Source organism: Dama dama, chromosome 19 (assembly GCF_033118175.1).
Source record: "Dama dama isolate Ldn47 chromosome 19, ASM3311817v1, whole genome shotgun sequence".
NCBI lineage: Eukaryota > Metazoa > Chordata > Mammalia > Artiodactyla > Cervidae > Dama > Dama dama.
This window is the reverse complement of record NC_083699.1, coordinates 38,388,696-38,413,036: the sequence shown is the minus strand read 5'-3', so window position 1 is coordinate 38,413,036 and position 24,341 is coordinate 38,388,696. Positions and strand designations below refer to the sequence as shown.

Sequence of the window (24,341 nt, the reverse complement as noted above, 5' to 3'; positions counted from 1 at the left end):
GTCAGCAAAGTCATGAAGAACAGCCCACAGCATATCTACTTTACATGGGCCTAAGAGAGCATAACCGTCTGTAAGATAAGCCCAAATACCAAGGAATCCTATGTCAGTGTTAAATGACATTGCCCTTGGTTTAGATGCTTAAATTGTGGCAGTAACGGAACTTGAGAAGCTCTTACTTATTCACAATACTGTGAGATAGGGAGAGCAGAGAAATTCTGATTTTCTTTGATGTCTAGAGTACTGGTAACTACACAGGATGCATTCAGGATGTGTTTATAATGACAATTATTGATTATCTTTTCTTGACTCCAAAGTCCCTTATAAAAGAAAAGCCACCATTTTCTCTTATAGTTTCTAAATGACTTCCTATGGAAAGCAGAATTTTTCTCAACTACCATGTGTATGAAGCCTGTCTGTGTTTCAGCACCAAGGACAGAACCTTGCCAGGCTTGATGCCCACCCATCCATTTAATTGACATTTTAAATGCTTTAAAATTTCTGCTCAGATGTTTATTTGGTCATCTAATGTATTATTATTCTTAGCACTAATAATGTGTCAGTACTTGGTATGATATACAAAGACTTACAGCTCTGAAGGTAGAACCAGGCAGAAGATGGGCAAGTTAATAACTATAACACTATATGACAAGTGCTGTTACAGAGTTATGTACAAGTCATGTGGCAGCCAGGGGAGGGAGTGATTAACTGACTAGTAAAATAAGGCTTTTCAAAGGAGTCAGCATTTCAGCTGGCTACTGAGAATTGAGTGAAGTTTGCTACGCAGAAAAGAGACTCCATGAAAGAGTACACAGGGTGTTCAGAAATTTCTAGAAATGTAGTTTGACATGGCTGAAAAATAGAGTGAATGAATGGTTAAAGTAAGAGATAAGGTCAGATCACCAAGTACTTGTATACCAGCAAAGGGGGTTAAGCTTTATTCTGGGAAATTAAGAACCATTTAAGGGTTTTGAGCAGAGACAAGATCTAATCAGATTTGTGTTTTAGAAAGATAGTTCATACAGCAAGAGTGAAAATGTTCTTAAAAAAAAAAAAGAACTGAGAGGGCAGAAAGGCAGATAAAAGGGACATTATTCCATGTGGTTCTGGAAATGAGGGGCTGCTCCATCATAACCAGCATTACACATGAAGGATTGACTTGGCCTAGCTCCCACTTGCTGTTCACCAATTGTTTTACATATGGATTATGTCTTTCCAGATTCTTCCAAGAAGATAAAGTATGTCTTGGCTGAATTTAATGAGGGTGGGAGCCTCAAACAATATGGCCCACATGAGGTAAGAACATTTTCATTTCAAGCCTTTAAAAACCCCATGTTCTAGCTTTTCCACAATTTGTTCCTCTGTTCGAAGTTTAGCTCACTGTGAAGAATTTGCTTCTCAACATATTTTCTCCCAAGTTTCAAGTGAGCCATTGGTGCTACCTGGAATTATATGTTCCCCAAGTCCATTCCCTGATGGCTCAGATGGTAAAGCGTCTGCCTACAATGCGGGAGACTGGGTTCAATCCCTGGGTCAGGAAGATCCCCTGGAGAATGAAATGGCAACCCACTCCAGTACTCTTGCCTGGAAAATCACATGGATGGAGGCACCTGGTAGGCTACAGTCCATGGGGTCACAACGAGTTGGACACGACTGAGCGACTTCACTCTCTCACAACTTCACAAGTCTGTTCACCCTTTCAGTGTCTCTTCTCTCCTCAAATCTCTTATCCTCCTCCCCTCCTCAATTCCCAGTCATCGACTGTTTTCTACTCCACTGAGAAAATAGAAACTATCAGAAGAACTCATCCCCAAGATCCTCACCTTATGCACCCACCTAGCTATACCATTTCTCCTGTAATTGGGTTAACTGTCCATGCTGTGATCTCATTTCAGCCTCACTTGTGCACTCAATCCCATCCTCTTTGGTCCATTGACAGACCTTGCTTCAGCAACATATTTCTCTCTCCCTCTCACTCTGCCTCTTCCCATCAGTTTTCTCTATGTATTAGAGCTATCTCATCAACAAATAAACATACTACTATTTCTCCTATATTTAAAAAAAAAAAAAAAAACATTCCTCTGACTCCACTTCTCCCTCCAGCTACCACTTTATCTCTCTCCTATCCTTTATCGCAAGTAAGCTGTTCAAAAGATGTGTCTATACTCATTGCTTCCAATTTCTCTTTTTCCCACTTTTCTGAAAGTTCTTCAATCAGCATGTAACCCCCACTCCTCCACTAAAACCACTAGTTGAGACAGCCAAGAACCTCCATGTAGCTATACTCAAGTCATTTTACTCAACAGCATTGGACATGATTGGTCAAATCCTCCTCTGCTTTCTTCACTTGGTTTTCAGGATACTACACTCTCCTGATTTTTCTCTTACCCCTTTACTTGACATTTCCACTTAAAAATCAAATAGGAATATGAAACTTAACATAAGCTAACTGAGCTTTTTCATCTTCCTCTTATAGAGACTGTTTTTCCAGCAGTCTTTCCCATTTCAGTAAATGACAGCTCCACATTTCAAGTCATTCAACCTAAAACTATGGAGTCATCATTGACTTTTTTCTTTTCTGCTTTCCTCACATCTCACGGCTAATTTATCAGTGACCTCCATCACTTCTACCTTCAAAATACATCCAAATTCCAGACACATCCCACTACATACTCTGCTACCACCCTGACCTGAGTCACCACCATGTTTTGCCCAGATCACTGCAGTAGTCTCCTCATTGGGCTCCCTGGTTTTGCTCTTGACCTTGAAAATCTATTCTTCACACACATACTGAGCAGTCTGTTAAACTGAAGTCAGATCATATCACTGCTCTGTTCCACAGTCTCTTATGGTCTGCCCACCTGCTACTAGAGTCAAAAATCAAGATCATTACAATCTGCACCCCCACCCTACTCTCAGACCTCATCTCCTGCTAATCTTCTTCTCATTTTTCCCCATCCTTATTAGCCTCTGATGCCATCAAACAAGTCAAGGTTGCTTTAACCTTAATATATGTGCCCTTGCTCTGGCCTCTTCCTGCTGTGTTCCTCCCCTAGCTATTCATATCATTCATTCCTTCACCTCCTGCAAGTGTTTGCTCAAATCACCTTCTCAGTGGATGTCACATTCTCTATCTAAAATGTTAAGCCCTCTTTCCTAACACTTCATATCTTTCGCTCTGCTTATTTTCCTCCTTTGTGCTTCTCACCATCTGTCACACTATATAACTTAATTATTTATTTGTCTATCTCTTCCATTGGAATATTTTTGTTCACTGCTATGTCCTCAGTGCCCAGAAGAGTATCTGGCTCATAGCAGGCACCCAACAAACATTTGTTGAATGAATAAATGTATGCAAGATTCAGCTCATGTAAAGTTTTCTGAGAGTCCAGGCACTGTGCTGGACACTGTAGAAGACATAAAGATGAGGAAGCACAGTTTCTGGCCTCCCTCCAGAACTTGCTTCCTACCAGCAGGGCCAAGTTTGAGAGCCATGACCCTGGAGTCACAGGGTCTTAGTTTAGGCTCCTACCTTTGCTACAAACCAGCAATGAGACCTTGAATATTTCACCTGTTTGAGCCTCCGTTTCTTTATCTGTGAACTGAAGATAATAACAATCAAAAAGAAAGACCTTGAAGTTTACAGATGAGTGAACCACATAAGATGATTTCTGAAAAATGTCTAAGACTTTAAGGACACTGAAAATAGTGCCTATTATTATTCCCCTTCTGTTCCCTTTCCCCAGAATGTTTTAAACTCAACTCCCTCTTCCCTGGTCCTGGGTCTTTTTATGAGGGCTAATTGCAGAAAAGCTACTGCTCATCAGGACAAACTTGGGAGGAGGCTGGCCGCTTATTTACTCATATTGTCATCCTTTCAATAGACCTTGAGTCAGTTCCTTCTCTGCTGGGTCCTAGGAGAGAATCAACATAGCCCATACCCTAGGGGTACATCTGAGAGATGTTTTGGATAAAATGCACAAATCACCTGAGAGTGAAGCAGAAGGAAGATTGACTGAACAGGGACCAGACTGAAAACGCAGTTTCAAAGAACATTCCTGAGGACAAACCATGTAGAAAGGATGCCAAAGGCAGCAAAGAACTTGCAGCCCCCCAGTTGCCACCCCCACCTCCAAAAACATCAGAACAAAGACCAACGGGGGTGCTAATCAGCCTGTCCGCCCTGAGGCTGACGAGTAGGAGGGAACAGTTTAGGCAGGGCTGCAGAGGGTGTGAAGGCCGCAGGAGCTTACAGAAGCAGGGAGCAGCTTGGCTGCTATGAGCTTGCTGCCACCCCCGCCTCCACTGGGCTGGCCCCCTGCTCTTTATACCCTAGCATTGCTGTGTCCCAGGGGAGCTCCATCACTCTGATTTCATTCTCTCCCACAGTGTGGCTGGCTTCAAGTAGGTATAATGTGCCAGCACGGGGTTCAGAAACAACAAGGGTTTAAATTCTCTTGAGCTTGATGGCTTACTGCTGCTAAAATGTCTCAACAAGCAATGAGTTAGCTGTTGGAAGGGGCAGGTTGCTTAGGAAAGTGAGGCCAGAAAGAAAAGTTTGTAGAGTGGCTGCCAGCGGCATGTGGCCGTGACAAGAGTACCCTTGCTGGCTGGCACCACGTGATTCTCTGGAGAGGAGAGTGCCACTGAAGACTCGAGAAAGTAGACCGAAACAGTGAAGCCAAAAAGGTAGGGGGACCTGGTAGCATCTTAGCACAAAGCAAAGCTCTGCTTCTTGCTTTATGACTTTGATCAAGTTATATTTCCAGAATTTTTTTTTTCATCCACCACATGATAGTAACAATACCACTCATATTGTTGGTTTTTTTGTTTTGTTTTGTTTTGTTGTTGTTGTTGTTGTTTTACGTAGAAGAGGTAGCTTTTTTTTATTTTTAGGATAGCTCAGTTTTTATAGAATGAATGTTACCCACCCCCCCCCCCCCTTAAGTCACCACATACTTAAGCAAGACAGTGATCAACAGACTCTTCGTCTCATTCTCCTTCCTTTTTAGCCTGTGGAGGAATTAACAATTGCCTAGCTAGTTTCCACATGAAAGTCACACTTTCTGGGGAAAAAGAAAAAAAAAAGTCTGAACAATGGCAGTGTCTAAGATGTTACTCAGGGTTCTGAGAATTGCCAGTATGATGCATAGTGGTTGGTTATCTGCTTTGGGCAACATACCATCCACTTCCTACCCATCACACAATAACCAGGCAGCTACCTGGTCTGTGCTCATAAAGAACTTATTCTTTTGCAACCCAGATGTCACTGAGAGAGGCCCCTAGTCACATCTCCTTGCCTGCTGAACTTGAGGTGCTTAGAGGGACTGGCAGGGAGCAGGATGTCAGCACCGGGGCCTGGACAGATACAATGGCAGGAGCACTGGACCAGGAGTCAGAAGATGAGGCTTCTGGTTTCACTTTGCTGTGAACTGGCTGAGGCAGATTAACTTCCAGAGTCTTGGTGATATGAGGAGATGAAGTCCACTCTGAGCTCTTCTGATGTGAATGTTCTGTGTTTCTGGGCTTGTTTTATACCACTCTGTTCCCCAGGATAGGGCCATAAATGGTTGAACATGTGCTCAATCATAACTGTTTTCTAAGTTCTAACAATTTGCCAGTTTTTCTTCTATGGCACTCACCACTGTTGACCCTGTATTAGAATTATTTCGGTACCTTTACCACTGAGTCTCTTAAAAGTGTGGACTCATGCCTAACTCACCACTGTGTTCCTCATTGGCGCCCAGCACTGCGTCTTGTACCTGGGAGACTCAGTACATATATATTGATTGAAGAGACCCCACAGTAATTGATGACAGCAAGTGTACCAACTAGAAACCCAACATCCATTAAAATACTATCAGGAAATACCATGATAGGTGGGTGTGGCAGATACAAAGATGATATAAGACAAATCCCTACCTTTTAGTGTGTGTGTCATGAACAACTGTATATTGAGAGGGTAGCAATGTGAGTGTCCCAAGTCAGGAACCAAGGTGGAAAAGTAGAGCAATTCAGGCACAGAAGATCATACTAGGCTTTCTGGAAGAGGTGGCATCTGAGTTGGGCCAAGAAAGCAGTTCATGTAAGTACATGAAAGTCTGACCAGGAAAAAACACAAAGATCAGTGTGTAGAGGTACACATAGAGAATCATAGGAGAAAAGACCAGAATGGTCTCCGAGCTTGATGTAGCTACAAACCTAGGCTGGAATGGGATTATAGTAGGGCTTTGAATCCCAAAGGACTCAAGGAGTGAACAGGATGATCCATTGGACTGCAGCAATGCTGCATATTAGATCTTCTATTTACATCGATTTTTTTTTTCTTATTTCTTTGTTTTTTATAATGTATAGTAGAGGAGCACAGTAACACATGTATACAATGTGTAAGTGAAGATAAACGGAAGTTTATGTTTGAAAATCTTAACAGAAGGGCACATGATTTTAAAAGTTTGGAGACAAATGATCTCAACTCTCCCATGGGTAATTAGAGGCCAAGGAAAGTTTTTTAGTTGGGAAGCAATCTGATAAGAATTGAGCTTTGGGAAGACATACAGATGGCTAACAAACACATGAAAAGATGCTCAACATCACTCATTATCAGAGAAATGCAAATCAAAACCACAACGAGGTACCATTACACGCCAGTCAGGATGGCTGCTATCCAAAAGTCTACAAGCAATAAATGCTGGAGAGGGTGTGGAGAAAAGGGAACTCTCTTACACTGTTGATGGGAATGCAAACTAGTACAGCCACTATGGAGGACAGTGTGGAGATTGCTTAAAAAACTGGAAATAGAACTGCCATATGACCCAGCAATACCACTGCTGGGCATACACACCAAGGAAACCAGATCTGAAAGTGACACATGCACCCCAATGTTCATCGCAGCACTGTTTATAACAGCCAGGACATGGAAGCAACCTAGATGCCCATCAGCAGACGAATGGATAAGGAAGCTGCGGTACATATACACCATGGAGTATTACTCAGCCATTAAAAAGAATTCATTTGAATCCGCTCTAATGAGATGGATGAAATGGAGCCCATTATACAGAGTGAAGTAAACCAGAAAGATAAAGACCAATACAGTATACTAACGCATATATATGGAATTTAAAAAGGTGGTAACGATAACCCTATATGCAAGACAGAAAAAGAGACACAGATGTACAGAACAGACTTTTGGGACTCTGTGGGAGAATGTGAGGGTGGGATGTTCTGAGAGAATAGCATTGAAACAAGTATACTATCAAGGGTGAAACAGATCACCAGCCCAGGTTGGATGCATGAGACAAGTGCTCAGGGCTGGTGCACTGGTAAGACCCAGAGGGATGGGATGGGGAGGGAGGTGGAAGGGGGGATCGGGATGGAGAATACATGTAAATCCATGGCTGATTCATGTCAATGTATGGCAAAAACCACTACAATATTGTAAAGTAATTAGCCTCCAACTAATAAAAATAAATGAAAAAATAAATAACAACAACAAAAAAAAGAATTGAGCTTTGGGAAGATCAACCTGGCAAGGTGAGAGACTAACAGATGGAGGTGGAGGCAGAGGAGGCTTGGAGGGGCATTACAGTGGCCCAGACGGGATACAAGAAACAGGAGTCTGAAACCAGGAATATGAGGGCCTTCAACATTCCTTGTCAGGATGGTGGCTGATGAGCCATGGATCCAAAAAAAAGACCTGGATATGACAGAAGTTGCAGAAGAACAGTGGAAAGAGGGAAGAGACAAGAATTGATCTCAGACAACTGGGAGTTCAAAGCTGAGCCTGGAATATTGAGAGGATAATGCTGTCATTGACATTAACAGAAACTGCACAGTCAGGAGGCCTTCCCTTGTGGCACAGAGGGTGAAGAATCCACCTGCCATGCGGGAGACCTGGGTTCAATCCCTGGGCTGGGAAGATCACCTGGAGGAGGGCATAGCAATCCACTCCAGTATTCTTGCCTGGAGAATCCCTATGGACAGAAGAGCCTGATGGGCTGTGGTCCACAGGGTCGCAAAGAGTCAGACACGCCTGAGCGACTAAGCACAACACAGCAGCACAGTCAGGAAAAGGAACCAGTTTAAGAAAGAATCTAATAGCAGTTTAGAGCTTGAGATCTTCTGGTCCAGCCCTACATAGTTTGCTAAAGAAAAACCCAAGGAGGAAAATGTGGTAGACCTTAAATTAGTCACAAGGTCTCCTGAACCTTACACTGGTCTTGTTTGAAGATCTTCCAGCTTTGGTTTTTTAAGAGCATTATGTAAGACTTTAACTGAATTTCATTTTTATTAAATCATTTAGTACACTCTGTTTTCCAGAAATATTTTATGCTGATAGTTTTTGATTTGAGGCCAACCAAAAAAAAGTTAACAGAACATTTTGGAGCTCAAAACTATATTGTTAAACACTACTTGTTGATTAAAATGTGCAAAAGGACAGTGCAAAAAAAAAAGCCTTTTAAAATAAATTAGTAATAAAGATGAGAAAATCTAAAAAAAAGATCATTGAATTTGTGACCCTCAAGAGAGCAGATTCAGAGGTAATGCACTGGAATCCAAATTGAATGGATTAAGGAGATGAGGAGAAGTATGAAGGGGAAGGGAAGAAGCACAGGCTAGTACCTCAAGCCACCAATAATTTCTTTGGAAGAGTGATCTGAACATGTTCACAGGTAGAGAAGCAGGTGCTGGGATATGCCATAAGAGGCAGAGAAGGTAAAATCCAGGGTCACATTGGTGGGTTCCACTTGAAAGGTAGGAGAAGATTTTGCCATTGTGAACTGGGAAAATGGCAGAGGATGTGAAAGGAGGAGACATTCTGAAGTGTTGAGGGAGTGGAGACAGGACAGAAAGAGTACAAAATTCAGGAAAGGCAGAGAGAGAGAGATGGATACTGAGAGCTGTCCCAGAAATGTGAGTCCACTATTTGCTTGGAGATCCTTCCTCTGGTAAGACCCTTCATTATCCTCTGTCCAGCCAAATCAGACTTCCTCCACTCTGCCAAGGAGATATTTGAACTGCCCGCCCTGAGGCTAAAGAGAAGCCACCTTGCAAGCGCCCCCCCCCCCCCCCCCAGTGTGGTCCAGAGAGTGAGCGTTGCTTGTTTTAAGGACCAAGACTTAGTATCACAAACCTGATGGTGCGTGTGCCAGCCAGTTCCTGGTTCTGGGAAGACTCTCAGATCTTCCAGAAGAGACAAGGGGTTAAATGCTATTCACATTTTCAGGGAGAGCCAAGTAGACTCCCAAAAAGGGATTTTTATCGCTATTGTTCACAAAAGCCTGCACAGCGGATCTTGGAGCAGCGCTTCCTCAGATGATTTCCAGGAGCATCTGCCGATTTGATGAAAAATCTGATGCCATCAAAACCCAAGCCAGTGATGACTCACTGCACGCTGTTGTTGTCGGGTGTTTGCTGAGAGCAGCAGCTCTTTCTGGCAGTCCCCCCAACCTGGGACCAGAAGCCAGGCAGCACTGGGCAACATACAGCAAGGAGAGGTGCTAGTTTTTGGCATGCTTCTTGCTTCTACCTTCTGTCCTTGGCATCCTGTTCTTCTCTCCTGGAGCCTGAAACCTTCACAAGGACATGTTTGGAGAACCACTGAACCAGACACACACCCTCCCCTGTTATCTTGAGGTTTCTCCAAAGAAGGTCAATTATGAAAGTAATGAAGGATGGAGCCTGTCCCCTTTTTATTTTCTGGGACCTGAACCCTCAGGAACCACATCACTCACAGTATAAGCAAAAAATTGACATACCACAGAAGAGCAACTGCTTTCCATTGTGTTTTCAACTACATCCTTCTTCATCTTTTTTTAATTGAAGTACAGCTGATTTATGACATTATATTATTGTCATGTGTGCAGCATAGTGATTCAATATTTTTATAGATTATGCTCCATTTAAAGTTATTACAGAATAATGGTTGTATTTCCCTATGCAATACAATATATCCTTGTTGCTTATTTATTTTACACATAGTAGTTTGAACCTCTTAATCCCATGCCCCTGTCTTGCCCACCCCACTTCCCTCTCCCCTCTCTCCTCGTCTTCATCTTAACTAGGATTCCAGGGCACTGACCTCGTCCTGCTCATTAGAGTCAAGACCCTCTTGTGGGGCTGGACTCAAGCAGAGCCCTCATTCCCAGGGCTCACTCTCCATTGCCCCCTTTTCTGCCTAAACTTAGACATGTCTTGTTACAAAAGCCTGCTGTGGTTTTGTGTCCTACCAAGCCCCAACATATAACCACCAGTTTTTTCTCTTATTTACATCCCACCCCTGCTCCCTGAACCTGTCACTCTCTATCACACCCTGAGCCTTTTCATTCCTGCCCCCAACAATCACTCCACTCCCTCCAACTTGCCTTTCCACTGCCAGCTCCCCAATTCCTTCTTCTCTCCCTACTCACTTCTCTGTCTCTTCACGTCTCTCCACTGACATGTCCCTCCTCATCCCTTCTCAGCCAATCAGCTATGATGTCTTCAAGCTGTTCATGAAGGCGTACTTGGAGGTGGACCTTCCTCAGCCACTGAGCACACACCTCTTCCTGGCCTTCAGCCAGAAGCCCCGGCAGGAGACCCCTGAGCACCCGAAGGAGGGAGCCAGCCACAGCGAGGCCAGTGGCCCAGGTACCTGGACCAGCATCCCCGAGATGGAAGGGAGATTTTGCAGCTCTGACCCACTTGCCACAGGCTCGGGCTGCACTCCCAGAGGGTCCCTTGTGCACAGTAACTTCCCTATGGGGAGGAGGAGGGAATGGAGATCAAGGAACCAGGACTCCTGCCCTCTCAGGAAATCCTGACTGACATCTCTCATAATGCCTGACACTCAGAATCAGAGAAGAGGATGGGGAAGAGGAGGCATAACATAATGTATGGCAGCGGGGTTGGGTCTTCCACAAAAGTTGCCAGTTCCTGGGGAGCACAGTCAGCTTGTGTGCCCTGAGAGTTTTAGAGTCAGGGGAAGGTGTGGTTACTGCCTTTCTAGAGTTTGGGCTGTAATGGGGAAGACGTAGCCAACTCCAGTAAGTGAGCATGAACCCAGCAGACACCAGAGACACTGGTATACCCCAAGAGATCCAGACTTTGTGGGGTCTCCTATCTCTCAAAAAACCTGGAGGACAGGGGCTGGTCATATCTTCTTTTTATTTCCCAGATTCCGACATACAGAATGCAGATAATGCCGCCAAAGCAGACGAGGCTTGTGCCCCTGATATGGGTGAGTCTTTGGGGGAGGAGCGGGAGGTACCTCATTCCTGGGGGCAGGGGGGAATCTGACTAGCAGTTTTGTCTCCATGTGACAGTATACCCTTGAACAGGTCTCATCTACTCGGAAGGGCAGGGCAGGCCTTCCGACAGCTCATTAGCTGTTTACTTCTGATAGATCTGTTTAGCCAAAGGGGTACAGGGGAAGGAGAATGTGTACAATGGGGGTTTGGGAGAAGGGGAGAAAGAGAGACAGAGCCAGAGAGTGTATGTGAAGAAGTGGCTATAGGGCTGCTGTGGAGATGACTCTATCACGGAATGACTAAGAGTGGGTAGGGCGAGAAGGTGAGAACGTGCTTGGTTGATTTCCAACAATATTTGCATGCACTTGTTTGAACAAGTGGAGAGAAGCAAGAGGAAGCTGGCTAACATTCTTTTGATGATCCATTTGCCAGGCACCTGCTTTTATTGCATGTTTCACCTCGGCCTTTGTAATCACGCCCCTTCACACACTAAGCTGAGGCGTTAAGAGATTCCATACCACTGTGTGACTAGAGAGTCAACCCAGGATTGTTCAGACCCCAAGCTGCTGCTCTTTCCTACACCGAGAGAGGAAGCAGTGGTCTCTCCTGAGATGCCTAGACTAAGGTTTGTCTCCATGTAAAGGCACCAGTCTGCTGAGGTCCTGAGGGAATGATCGAGGCTGCACTCCCCCTGGGGCCACTGCCATCATGCCTGGCTGTCTGTGCACCAGCTCTTGGGTCATGATTGATGGAGAACCTTCCCGGGCACGTTTATCAAAGGGAGGCCATTTCTCCATTGACAGGCACTGTCCCAAGGGCAGAAGCTCCTAGGAAAGAAAATATTATCCTCCTTGACCTCTGTGCTAAGATATAATACAAATTTCCTGGATACAATCAATTCAAGTTGGGTCAGACAATAAGACTATTGGCTAAGAATCTGGGCTTCAGAGGTAGAGTTCTTGGGTTTGAAGCCAAGCTCTGACAATATCTATCTCTGTAACCTTGGGTATGTTTGGATCATGTCTCTGGGCCTCAGTTTCCCCATCTGTAACATGAGATGACAGTAAGTGTTAATATAGAGGTTAAGTGAGTTATGTGTATAAGATGCTTACAGTAGTGCCTGGAACAGAGTAAATGTTCAGCAATTATCATTCAGGTCACCTTCCATAAGTCACCCTATTCTCAATTCATTGTGTCTGCCAAAATCTCTTTCAGTCTATACCCTCAGTCTCCAAATGTATCCACTGGGCATCCCCTTTTCATGGAAGGACCTTCAGGGACTATATCCTTCCTAGGTTGCTCTTGAACTAAGGGAGACAAACCTTTTTTCCCTTGCATTATTGTTTGGAAGAGATTGATACACATTGGTGAATTCCAGCTCTTAAGATGTGCCCAACAGATAAAGAATGGAGTTTTAATGTATCTGTCTACTTAACCTACCTGCCTAGCTATAGTCCATGGGGTCACAAAGAGTCAGACACAACTGAGCAACTAATACTTTCAAACCTACCTAGATACCTATCTATCTAAATACATACATACCTGGCAGGATAGATAAAAGATAATACAGAATGAGAACGACTGTAACAGGGACCTGGAATGAGAGAATTTCTTTAAGCAGATGCTACATGTAGGTCTGATCTTTTTTTCTAGTCATGGCAAAAAGGGCAACTAGAGGATTATAGAGGTTTCAATGTGTCACTGAAGGACTGATGAGATCAAAACTCACTCCAGATAGAAAGCAGAACATGGTTGGGAAAGGAGACTTGCCTCTGGACCATAAACTAATCAAATTCCAGGCTTCTCCTAGAGCTTCAGAAAGCGAAATTAAGAGCATCGCTGCGTTCCTGAGGTCTTCACGGCCAGCAGCAGGGCAAGACTACAAAGTTTAGGCTCACCCACTCCTCTGCCTAGCATCTCACTCAGGCGTGCTAGGTCCAGGGCCCACTGGTCAGAATGGATAGGTCATAAATAAATCTTATGTGGAATAGAGAGGGCATTTTATGACATAAATCATTCTATTCTATGGTAGAAAGAAAAGCTTCAAACTGGGAGCTTTGAGATTCTAAACTCTCAGCAAGAAAATCAACTTTTCGAGAAAGCTGTCTTCTTCCTTACCCAGGCTCTTCGTCCAGAGATTTTCTTAGTCCAAGGATCTGGAACTTCAAGAGGAGCCTGAGAGAAGTTACACTTCATTCCCTGAGGTTCCAGATTGTCTGGACAGGGTTTTGTTTCTGTGGCTGAAGTTTCTAAGAACTTGGTGAGGGCTGTCATTGTGTGATATCTGAGAAAATATAACCAATGACAATAACAGACGTTGGCTAGCTTATTTGACCACCATGCTTATTTGCTATATTTGTTTCATTTTGAGTCTCAGAGTAACTTCCAGAGACTCTCTCCTGGAGAAGTGATTTGTCAGGGACTGTTTTCCTCTGCAGAGAGAATGCTAGCCTCCTGTGGTTCAGTCATGAAAGGGCAGTTATCTGACTGCTGGCCCAGTTATCTGACTGCTGGTACAACATTTTTTCATCTTTTGAGACTTGAGATTTTAAGTAGCAAATTCTTTTCCTGTTGGGCCACCCTCCACAAATGTCTTAATTAGATGCCCCTGTTCAGCAGAAACAAGAATGTAGGGACAGGTGGACACCGCAGAGAGGGGCCTCTGCCAGCAAGAAAGAGCCAAGTTCTGGAATCACTTTAGATCAGGCCATCTGTTGAAAATTTCACCCTTTTCCTGGTGCCCCAGCAGAAGCCAGAGGAAGAAACTTAATTCTCATTTGATATGGCCTATGTAGACCTACCAGATCAAGCTCCAAGCTCAGTTCTACAACCACCCACTTTAATTACTCATTCCTGGAGCCAGTGGGGGCATGGCTGGATCCATAAGCATAGCAGAGAGGGCCTTTCACTGAGTCCAGAAGTCAGCTCAGGGCCTCGAGCAGCCTGTCCTTGTCAGAGTGTCAGCTCAGGAAAGGCCGATCTCACCCCTTCCCGAATGCCCAGGACAAAATGGAATAAACAGCATGAACTTCATTCTTCTGGTTTTTATTTGGTTCCTCAGGCAGTTGAGATGGTTCAGCAGCTTGGACTATTGGAGTCTCAAGGAAAATCCCTCCATTTTTTAATTTAAAATAACACATTGTAAAAAAAAATTTTTTTTAAGAATATGGGAAAACAAAAGAAACAACAAAATCATCTAAATCTTCCAATGCTATCACACACACACACACACACACACACACACACACACACACACACACACACACACACACACACACACACACACACACACACACACACACACCCCTATCCTTGTAGGGGTCTTTTTTTTCCATAAATTTTTTCTAAAACTGGAATCAGATTGTATATATATGATTTTTAAATCCAGATTTTTCACTTAGCATTATATTCAAAAACATTTTTCATGTCATTCACAACTTTTGTTAAACATCAATTTTAATACAAGTCTGTCTTTTAACAGATGGAAGACTGAGGTTGGGTATGGGAGTAAGCCTACTTGTACAAGATCACACATCATTTAGCACAAACCCAGGTTTCTGCTTCTAGTCTGGTATCCTTTCCACACTGCCCAACTGGAAGGCAAGAAATAATGGAGAGACTTAGAAAGAAGGTGGAACAAGTCAGCTCCGCCCAGGAACCATCACTAAGAAGGGGGTGTGATGTGGCACCTGGATGCAACCTCTGTGCTCTGGAAGAGGGTAGTCCCTGACGGATGTGCTCAATGGCTGTGAGTTAGGGGTATTTCATGTAAGGTAGCATGAGCAGGTGGAACACCACTGGGACCGTATGCCACTCAATCCTCCTGCACCCCAGCATTTCCACTGCTGGACTGAATAGTAGGCCAAACTAACTTAAACAATGGCTCAAGATCCAGTCACAGCTCTGGTAACCAAAACGTCTTTGGAAAAGGATAATGTTGATGTTTGTAATTGAAGTATGGTTGATTTATAATATTGTGTTAGTTTCAGGTGTATAAAGTGATTCAGGTGTATATTTTTTCAGATTATTTTCTATTATAGGTTATTACAAGATACTGGATATAGTGTCCTGTGAGTGCATGTGTGCTAAGTCGCTTCAGTCATGTCCAACTCCTTGTGACCTTATGGACTAGAGCCCACCAGGCTCCTATGTCCATGGGATTCTTCAAGCAAGAATACTGGAGTGGATTGCCATGCCCTCCTCCAGGGGATCTTCCCAACCCAGGGATGGAAACCACATCTCTCAGGTCTCCTGCATTGGCAGGCGCGTTCTTTACCACTAGCACCACCTGGGAAGCCCATAGTTTCCTGTACTATACAGTAAATCATCATTGCTTATCTGTTTTACATATGATAGTGTGTATCTCTTCATCCCCTCTCCTATTTATTCCTCCTCCCACTGCCTGTATTTTTTAGATTCCACAGATGAGTGATATCATATAATATTTCTCTTTCTCTGACTTACTTCACTTAGTATGATATTCTCTAGGTCCACCCACATTGCTGCAAATAGTATTATTTCATTCTTTTTAAATGGCTGAATAATATTCCATTATATATATACAAACCACATCCTCTTTATCCATTTATCTGTTGATGGACACTTAGGTTGCTTCCATACCTTGGCTATTGTAAATAGTGTTGCTATGAACATTGGGGTGTATGTGTCATTTCTAATTAGAGTTTTTGTCTTTTTCCAGAAGTGGGATTGCTGTATCATATGGTAGTTCTAGCTTTAGTTTTTTAAGGAACCTCCATACTTGTTTCCATAGTGGCTACAGCAATTTCCATTCCCACCAACAGTGTAGGAAGGTTCCTTTTTTCCCATATATTCTCCAGCATTTATTATTTGTACAATTTTCAATGATGGCTCTTCTGACCAGTATGAGGTGATACCTCATTGTGACTTTGATTTCATTTCTCTAGTAATTAGCGATGTTGAGCTTCATTTCATGTGCCTATTGGTCATCTATATGTTTTCTTTGGAGAAATATCTATTTAGGTCTTCTGTCCAGTTATTGATTGGGTTCTTTTCATATTAAGTTGTATGAACTATTTGTATATTTTGGGCTTCCCTGGTGGCTCAGACAATAAAGAATCTGCTTACAATGCAGGAGAACGAGGTTCGATCCCTGGGTCAGGAAGATCCCCTGGAGAAGAAAATGGCAACCCACTCCAGTATTCATGCCTGGAGAATCCCATGGACAGAGGAGCCTGGCAGGCTACAATCCATGGGGTCACAAAAACTTGGACACGGACTGAGTGACTAACACACATTTGTCAAATATTTTAAATATTAAGCTCTTGCTAGATGCATCATCTGTCAGTATTTTCTCCTGTTCTATAAGTCATCTTTTCATTTTGTTGGTGGTGTCCTTTGCTATGCAAAAACTTGTAAGTTGATTATTATTTTATTTTTTCTTTTGCCTTGGAAAAATTATCCAAGAAAATACTGCTATGATTTATATCAGATAATGTTTTGCCTATGTTCTCCTCTAAGAGTTTTTATGGTGTCCTATTTTATATTTAGGTCTTCAAACCATTTTGAGTACTTTTGTATTTGGTGTAAGGGTATATTCTAACTTTATTGATTTACATCTAGCTGTCCAGCTTTCCCAATACCATTTGCTGAAGAGACTATCTTTTCTCCACTGTATATTCTTCTGTCCCTTATTGAAGATTAATTAGCTTCAAGTGAAGTGAAGTTGCTCAGTCATGTCCAACTCTTTGCGACCCCATGGACTGTAGCCTGCCAGGCTCCTCAGTCCATGGGGTTTTCCAGGCAAGAATACTGGAGTGGGTTGTAATTTCCTTCTCCAGAAGATCTTCCCAATCCAGGGATTGAACCCGGGTCTCCCTCATTGTAGGCAGACGCTTGACCATCTGAGCCACAAGGGAAGTCCTCAAGTATATGGGTTTATTTGGGGGCTCTCTATTCTGTTCCATTGATCTATACATCTGTTCTTGTGCCAATACCATGATGTTTGGATTACTGTACCTCTGAAGTCCTGGAGGGTAATGCCTCCAGCTTTGCTCTATTTCCTCAGGATTGCTTTGGCAATTCTGGGTCTTTTGTGGTTCCATCTAAGTTTCAGTATTATTTGTTCTAGTTCTGTAGAAAATGTCATGGGTAATTTGTTTAAAAAGTGAAAGTGAAGTTGCTCAGTCATGGACGGAGGAGGCTGCAGTCCATGGGGTCGCAAAGAGTAACTTGTTAAGGATCACATTAAATCTATAGATTGTTTTGGGTAGTGTGGTGATTTTAACAATATTAATTCTTCCAATCCAAGAGCATGGGGTATCTTCCCATTTCTTTGAATCATCTTTGGTTTCCTTTATCAATGTTTTATAGTTCTTACCTCCTTTGTAGGTTTATTCCTAGGTTTTTAATTGCAATTTTAAATGGGATTTTAAAAAATTTTTCTCTTTCTGATATTTCATTTTTAGTGTAAAAAAAGGCAACAAATTTCTGTGTATTAATTTTTTATCCTGCTACTTTACCAAATTCATGTATTAGTTCTTATAGGTTTTGCATGAAGCCTTTAGTGTGCTCTATGTAGAGTATTGGGCTTCCCAGGTGGCTCAGTGGTAAAGAATCTGCCTGCCTATGCATGAGGCTCAGGAGATATGGGTTTGATCCCTGGGTCAGGAGGATCCCCTAGAGAAGGAAATGGCAACCCATTCCAGTATTCTTGCCTGTGGAATCCCATGAACAGAGAATCCTGGCAGGCTTCACTTTATGGGATTGCTAAACAGTTGGACATGACTGAGTGACTAAACAACAACAACAATGTAATAAACTATTACATTATCTGCACATAATTTTGTTTTAAAACAGCTTTGTTGAGGTACAATTGGCATAAAATGAATTATACACATTTAAAATGTACAGTTAGTAAGGTTTATGTCTGTATTCATCAATAAAATCAGCACATACAAATATAATGAAGTTATTCATGAACCTCAAAAATTTCCTTAATAGTCCTTTTCTCACACCCTCCTTATGCATCCACTTCCATTTCTATATAGCCACTGATCTGCTTGTGGTCACTATAGACTAGATTGCATTTTCTAGATTTTATATGAATAGATTGATACTGTATGTACTTTTTCCCATCTGGCTTCTTTCATCCAGCATAATTTAAAAATTCATCCATGCTGTTGGGTATATCAATAATTAGTATATTTTTATTGCTGACTAGTATTTTCGTATACAGGTAGATATTCCACAATTTGTTTATCCATTAATTTATCAATGGACATTTGGGTTATTTCCAGCTTTGGGCTATTAAAACTAAAATGAATATTCATATACAAGTCTTTATACAGACAGCTTTCATTCCTTTTGAGTAAAGACCAGGAAGTAGAATGTTTAGGAGTATTATGTGGTCTTAATGACTTGACCTCTTTATCATTATGAAATGACTCTCTCTATCCCTAGTGATATTCTTTGTTTTGAAATTTGTGTGATAAGTGTGAGTTGTTCAGTCGTGTCCAACTCTTTGTGACCCAATGAACCCACCAGGCTCCTCATAACTGATAAAACCACCTTAGTTAACTAGTGTTACTTAGTATATCTTATTTCATTCTTTTAATGTATTTGTGTCTTTATATTTAAATTGACTTTCTTATAGGAAGCATGTTTGGGGGTCTTATTTTTTAATCCATTCTGACAATATCTGCCATTTAGAGTTTTAGAACATTTACATTTACTGTGATAATTGATGCAATTAGGTTTACAAATACTATATTGCTGTTTTTTCTCCAATCTCTTCTTTTATTCCCATTTGCTCTTTTTTCTGAATACTTTTAAATTAATTGAATTTTTTATGACTTTACTTTATCTCCTTTTTTATCTTAGTTGTTTTAACTATGACAGTGTACCTTCAAGTAGTAGTATTTCATTTTGCATATACTATAAGAAATTTACAACAACATACTTCTATTTCTCCAGGTCTTTGTGCTTTTTTACTTCTACATGTTGTAAACAGTACAACATGTTGTTATTGTCATAGTTAGCTATCTTTTTAAAAGATTTAGTTAATAAGAAAAATATTCTTTATATTTATCTACATGGTTTACTAGTTTTAATGCTTATCATTCTTGTGTGCAAATCCAGGTTTCCATAGATTGTAATTCTTGTAAAAAGATTTCCTTTACCATTTTTTGTAATGTAGTTCTATATAACTTGTACATTTGAAAAGTTCTTTATTTAGCCTTTTTTTCCTAAAGATATTTTGCAGAATCAAGAATTCTAATTCTAATTTGACAGGTTTTTTTTTCTTTTAATACTTTTTTAAAGATGTTGTTCCACTGGCTACCTGCTTGCTTTGTTTCCAGTAAGAAAACTATAGTCATTCTTTTTTTTTTTTCCAATTATTTTTATTAGTTGGAGGCTAATTACTTCGCAACATTGCAGTGGGTTTTGTCATACATTGACATGAATCAGCCATGGAGTTACATGTATTCCCCATCCCGATCCCCCCTCCCACCTCCCCCCCCCACCTCCACCCGATTCCCCTGGGTCCTCCCAGTGCACCTGGCCCTAGCACCTGTCTCATGCATCCCACCTGGGCCGGTGGTCTGTTTCACCATATAGTCATTCTTATCTTTGTTTTTCTCTATATCAGGTGTTTTTTCTCTGGTTTCTTTTATGATTTTCTATCACTGGTTTTAATCAATTTGATTTTGGTGTTCCTTGGTGTAGTTTTATATATTTCTTATGTTTGGGTTTCATTGAGCATCTTGTGTCTGAGGTTCTATAGTTTTTATCATGTAACAAATCTGGGAAAATATCAGCCATTATTTCTTTAATATTTTTCTGCTCCTGACTCTTCTTTAAGTATTCCAATTACATGTTTGTTTGACTACTTGAAGTTGTCCAACAGCTCACTGGTATGATACTTTTTTTTTTAATATAGTCTTTTTGGCTAGTTTCTGTCGCAGTGCTTCAAATTCACTAATCTTTCCTTCTGCAGTATCTAATCTGCTGTTAACACTGCTCAGTATATTTGTATTTTTCATTTAACATCATATCTAGACACTTGATGTGAACATCATAAAATATCTTTCATATCTCTACTTAACATGTTCAATCTTTCCTCCAGCTTCTTGGATATACAGAATGTAGTTATAGTAACTGTTTTAAAGTTTTTGTATTATATCATCTGTATCATTCTGGATATATTTCAGTAGATTTTTCTCATTATTATTATTCATACTTGCTTTGTATACATGGCAATATCTTATTGAATGCCAGACTTTGAAAATTTTCCAGTGTTGGTACTAGGTATTTTTGTGCTCCTATAAATATTCTTGAGCTTTGTTTTGGGATACACTTAGGTTTACTTGGAAATAATTTGACCTTTAGGGGTCAAGCTTTTAAAGCTTTGTTGAATAGGACCAGGGAGAGGCATTTTCTCTGGGGCTAATTTTGCCCAGTTATCAAGGCAAAACTCTTCTGAGTACTCTACTTAATGGTTCATTAATTATAGGAGGTTTCTACTTTGATTGCTGGAAATAGACTGTATGCCTGGTTCCCTGTGCAGTCTGGGGATTTTTCCCTCTCATCTGGATTCCTTCCCCAGCCTCAGGTAGTTTCCTTTCACATGTGTGCTGATCACTACTCAGATGAGTAATTGAGGGAACTCCCAGCCAGTTACTCAAAAGGACCTTCTGCAGAGACAGCTGGAGTTCTCTCTGAGCAGCTGCCTCCCCTCCAGGGCTCTGCTCTGTGAATTCCACCCACCGTGAGCTCCCCAGACTCCCAGCTCCATCTCTGCAACTCACAGAGATTTCCAGGACCTCCCTGGGCTTCCCTCCTTGTGCCACAGTCTAGAAACTTTCCAGTCAGTAAGATGTGGCATTTGCAGGCATCACCTCAATTGTTTCCCACTCTTGGGATCACTCTTTGGTGCTGGCCATATTCAGTGTCCTATGAACCATTGTTTTGTATCTTTTGTCCAATTTTTTAGTTGCATCAGTAGGAGAGTAAAACTGGTTCCTCTTATTCCAACTTAGTTGGCGTGGAAGTCACTATAATAGTGTTTTATTGAATGAATAATTTGAGGATATAACAGTAACTTGAGCTACCTAATACAAAGAATTTTTCACATTTGTCTTATATATTTAAGTTTTTCCATAACTTTAACTCCAGTGAGATTTTAGTACTTCTGTTGCATATGTAATTTCATAGCAATTTCCTCCATCTCACTATCCTTGTTTTTATTGCATCCTATTGTGTTTTCGTCTCAATTTGCTCACCCCTGAGGCTTTCTACTCCTGTTTAATAGAGGTTGCACCTTCTTGCAATCTACTGAGTGTCCTGCCCAGTGAGAAATCATTTCCAGAGATATGGTCCCCTGAGATTTCAGGATAAAACTTCCTTTCCATGTTTTGCAGCTCTGTTTCATGGATTCCATCATGATGTCTTCATAGGGCCCTTTGTGCCATACAGAGTATGTCAGCGAGTATGTCATACTCTGAGTATGTCAGAGTATGTCTTTTGGTCTCATCCACTGTCCATCTGGGCGATGGGTAATTCCCTTCTCAAGCCACAGCTAACCTCTAGGATCCAGAAGGTTTTCATCTAGCACAGCCCTGTTGGCCTGAGATGAACTGTTTGCCATTGCTTGGCATTTTGCTTCTCTAAATAGTGTACTGGCGGCATTGCTTTCCCCAGCAGGTATTACTATCGAGGTTGTCACTCCCTCTGCTTATGCCTTCAAAACCCTGTTACGTGGTAGTACAACACTTAGGTTGCATTTTCCAGTACCAGTCTTCCTTTTACTGTTTCCTGTGGTTTTTATGAGTTGTACCCCTTTATTCAGTATTAAGATCATGGATGTGAAGAGGGTGGGGAAAGAGAGATAGCCCTAAAAGTGCCTCAAAAAAGTATAATTCACACAGTAAAATATAGGTATCTGGTTTTCTGGTTAGTATTAATGTTAATAACATCATATTTCTTAACCAGAGGACAAAGAAATGGTTTTCCTATTTATTAGTACTAGTCTAGTCACTTGGTCGTGTCTGACTCTGTGACCCCGTGGACTATAGATCCCAGGCTCCTCTGTCCATGGAATTTTGCAGGGAAGAATATTGGAGTGGGTTGCCATTTCCCGCCTCCAGAGGATCTTCCCAACCCAGGGATTGAACCCAGGTCTCCTGCATTCCAGGCATATTTACCATCTGAGCCACCAGGGAAGCCCTTTCCTACCTACAAGAATGAAAAGAAGGAAAATTTCAGAGGGAAAACTTACTCTACTCCTGTGGTATATTGAGTCACTTTCTGCACTTTATGCTACTGATTAGGCTTTCAGTAAGTGAAAATTCTTCCTAGTTTCTGGAAATTAGCTGATTGTTGATCCCAGTTTTCTCTTTTGAACTTTCATCTTTTTTATTTGTCTTTAAATGCACTTGAGAAGAAAATTGTAAAGGGGTATGTTGGTGTATAACCAATAGTCTGGATTTTTAGAGTCCCAGCTAAAATTACCTCTTTGATGTATTCCCCCAAAATTAAGCTAAATGACATTTACCTGATTGATATTACTAAAATTCACTGTCATCTTTTCTAAAAATTCACATAGCATAAGGGACTTTCTTATACAGCTATAGACTCTTTAAAGGGTCAGAATGCAGTTCATTCAAAAACTATGAAGCTTACAAACTAGATTTCCAAGACCTCTGATTTAATCATATCTTTTTTATTTGATCAAAAGCATCATCCGTACCTTTGAAGACATTTATATAAAATTCTTGCCTCTTCCTTGAAAAGAATGGGGCAACAAGGGTTTCATATTTACTAAACCTTGTGTCCTTGGATGCTTTCATTTTGCTTGATGCAGAAACAAAGATCACTGCTAACAACCAAGCAGCTGCGACCCCTGTGGGAAACCTCGTTGCTCAGTCTTCAGGCTCAGAAGCCCCCATAGTCTACCTGAAGGATGTCGTGTGTTACCTGTCCCTACTGGAGTCGGGGAGACCTCAGGATAAGCTAGAGTGTAAGTACATGCCCTGTCAAGGGGCTTTAACTTTTTCCTAGAGGAAGACCTAGTGTCCTATCCGTCCTAAGCAGGCTGAGGTTGATCTGGGATCCTGGGGGTGGGTCCTGCCCCCTTGAGGGAGGTCTTCTGCCCTGTCACCAGTAGTGACATAAACATTTCCTAGGATCTACCCTGGAACACAGTATGAGTTGTGTGAGGTGGGGGTGCATTTGACACCTTGGTATTGAGAATCCAGATCTGGAAAGGGAAGGGGTCTTTAAAAGAGGTGAAGAATCCCTTTCTCTGCTTGCAGGATTTCCTGAAAGCCTCTAATCAGAAAGCTGCTGCCTCCCCTTAGAAGATTTTTCAAGGGAAGATTTGCAACATCTGTCTTCCTTCCCCTGTTCCATGCCCAGGCAATTCTTTAACTATGAGGAATCCATTTTTTTCTTGAGACATAACCAACCTCTCCCTTGTTAAAGCTTATTTCTGTGTCTTCACCCATCCCAATCCAAGTGTTTTGGCCTCTAGAGAAAGAAGACTAGTTAATTAAGGGAGTTGAGCTTGGTTTTTAAAAACAAGCTTCAGAAGGAGAATAATAGCAGAAAGGGAAGCCCACAAAGTGCAGTCTCGCAGACAATCACTCTGGAGACGGTCTCGCTGGCCTCTGTGAGCCTACAGGCAAACTTTAAAACAGGTTATAGGTAGGTCTTGTTTAAAAATATATATTATTTTTGTTTCTCTTAGGATCTTAGGAGACACTAAGGGAAAAGCATACACATTATAGCAAAAGTTAGAATTCCAGTCAATGATCAGAATAGTCAACGAAATAAACATTAGCAAGGAGAAGTCTGGCAGAGGTTAATCCTTGCCAAAAACAAGATGAAACATTTGCTCATTAACCGAGCTTAAAATCTACCCCACAGGTTTGAAGTATTAATAATTGCCAGTCTTAAATGATAATTTGGAAGCAAATGTACCAGATTTCTGTTTGTACTGACTAACGTTAAAAGGGAAATGTCAAATTATTTCCCACATTCGGTTGGATTTGGGGCATTGTATTTGTTCATAACTACCAGAGAGAATATGGCAGACTCTTCATATGAGTGCCTCTCAGACTGAGTCCTGTAATAGTGATA

At 41.6% G+C, this 24,341-nt stretch overlaps 1 protein-coding gene across 2 annotated transcripts in view; it reads left to right on the top strand.

Moving 5' to 3' along the window:
* DGKG (diacylglycerol kinase gamma) overlaps positions 1-24,341 on the top strand; it is a 210,478-nt gene that overhangs the window by 59,137 nt on the left and 127,000 nt on the right. For both annotated transcript variants that reach the window (XM_061166770.1, XM_061166768.1), the window contains exons 3-6: positions 1,217-1,293; positions 10,458-10,623; positions 11,150-11,212; positions 23,065-23,220. In XM_061166770.1, coding sequence (XP_061022753.1) covers positions 1,217-1,293; positions 10,458-10,623; positions 11,150-11,212; positions 23,065-23,220 — 462 coding nt within the window. The remainder of the gene's footprint in view (positions 1-1,216; positions 1,294-10,457; positions 10,624-11,149; positions 11,213-23,064; positions 23,221-24,341) is intronic.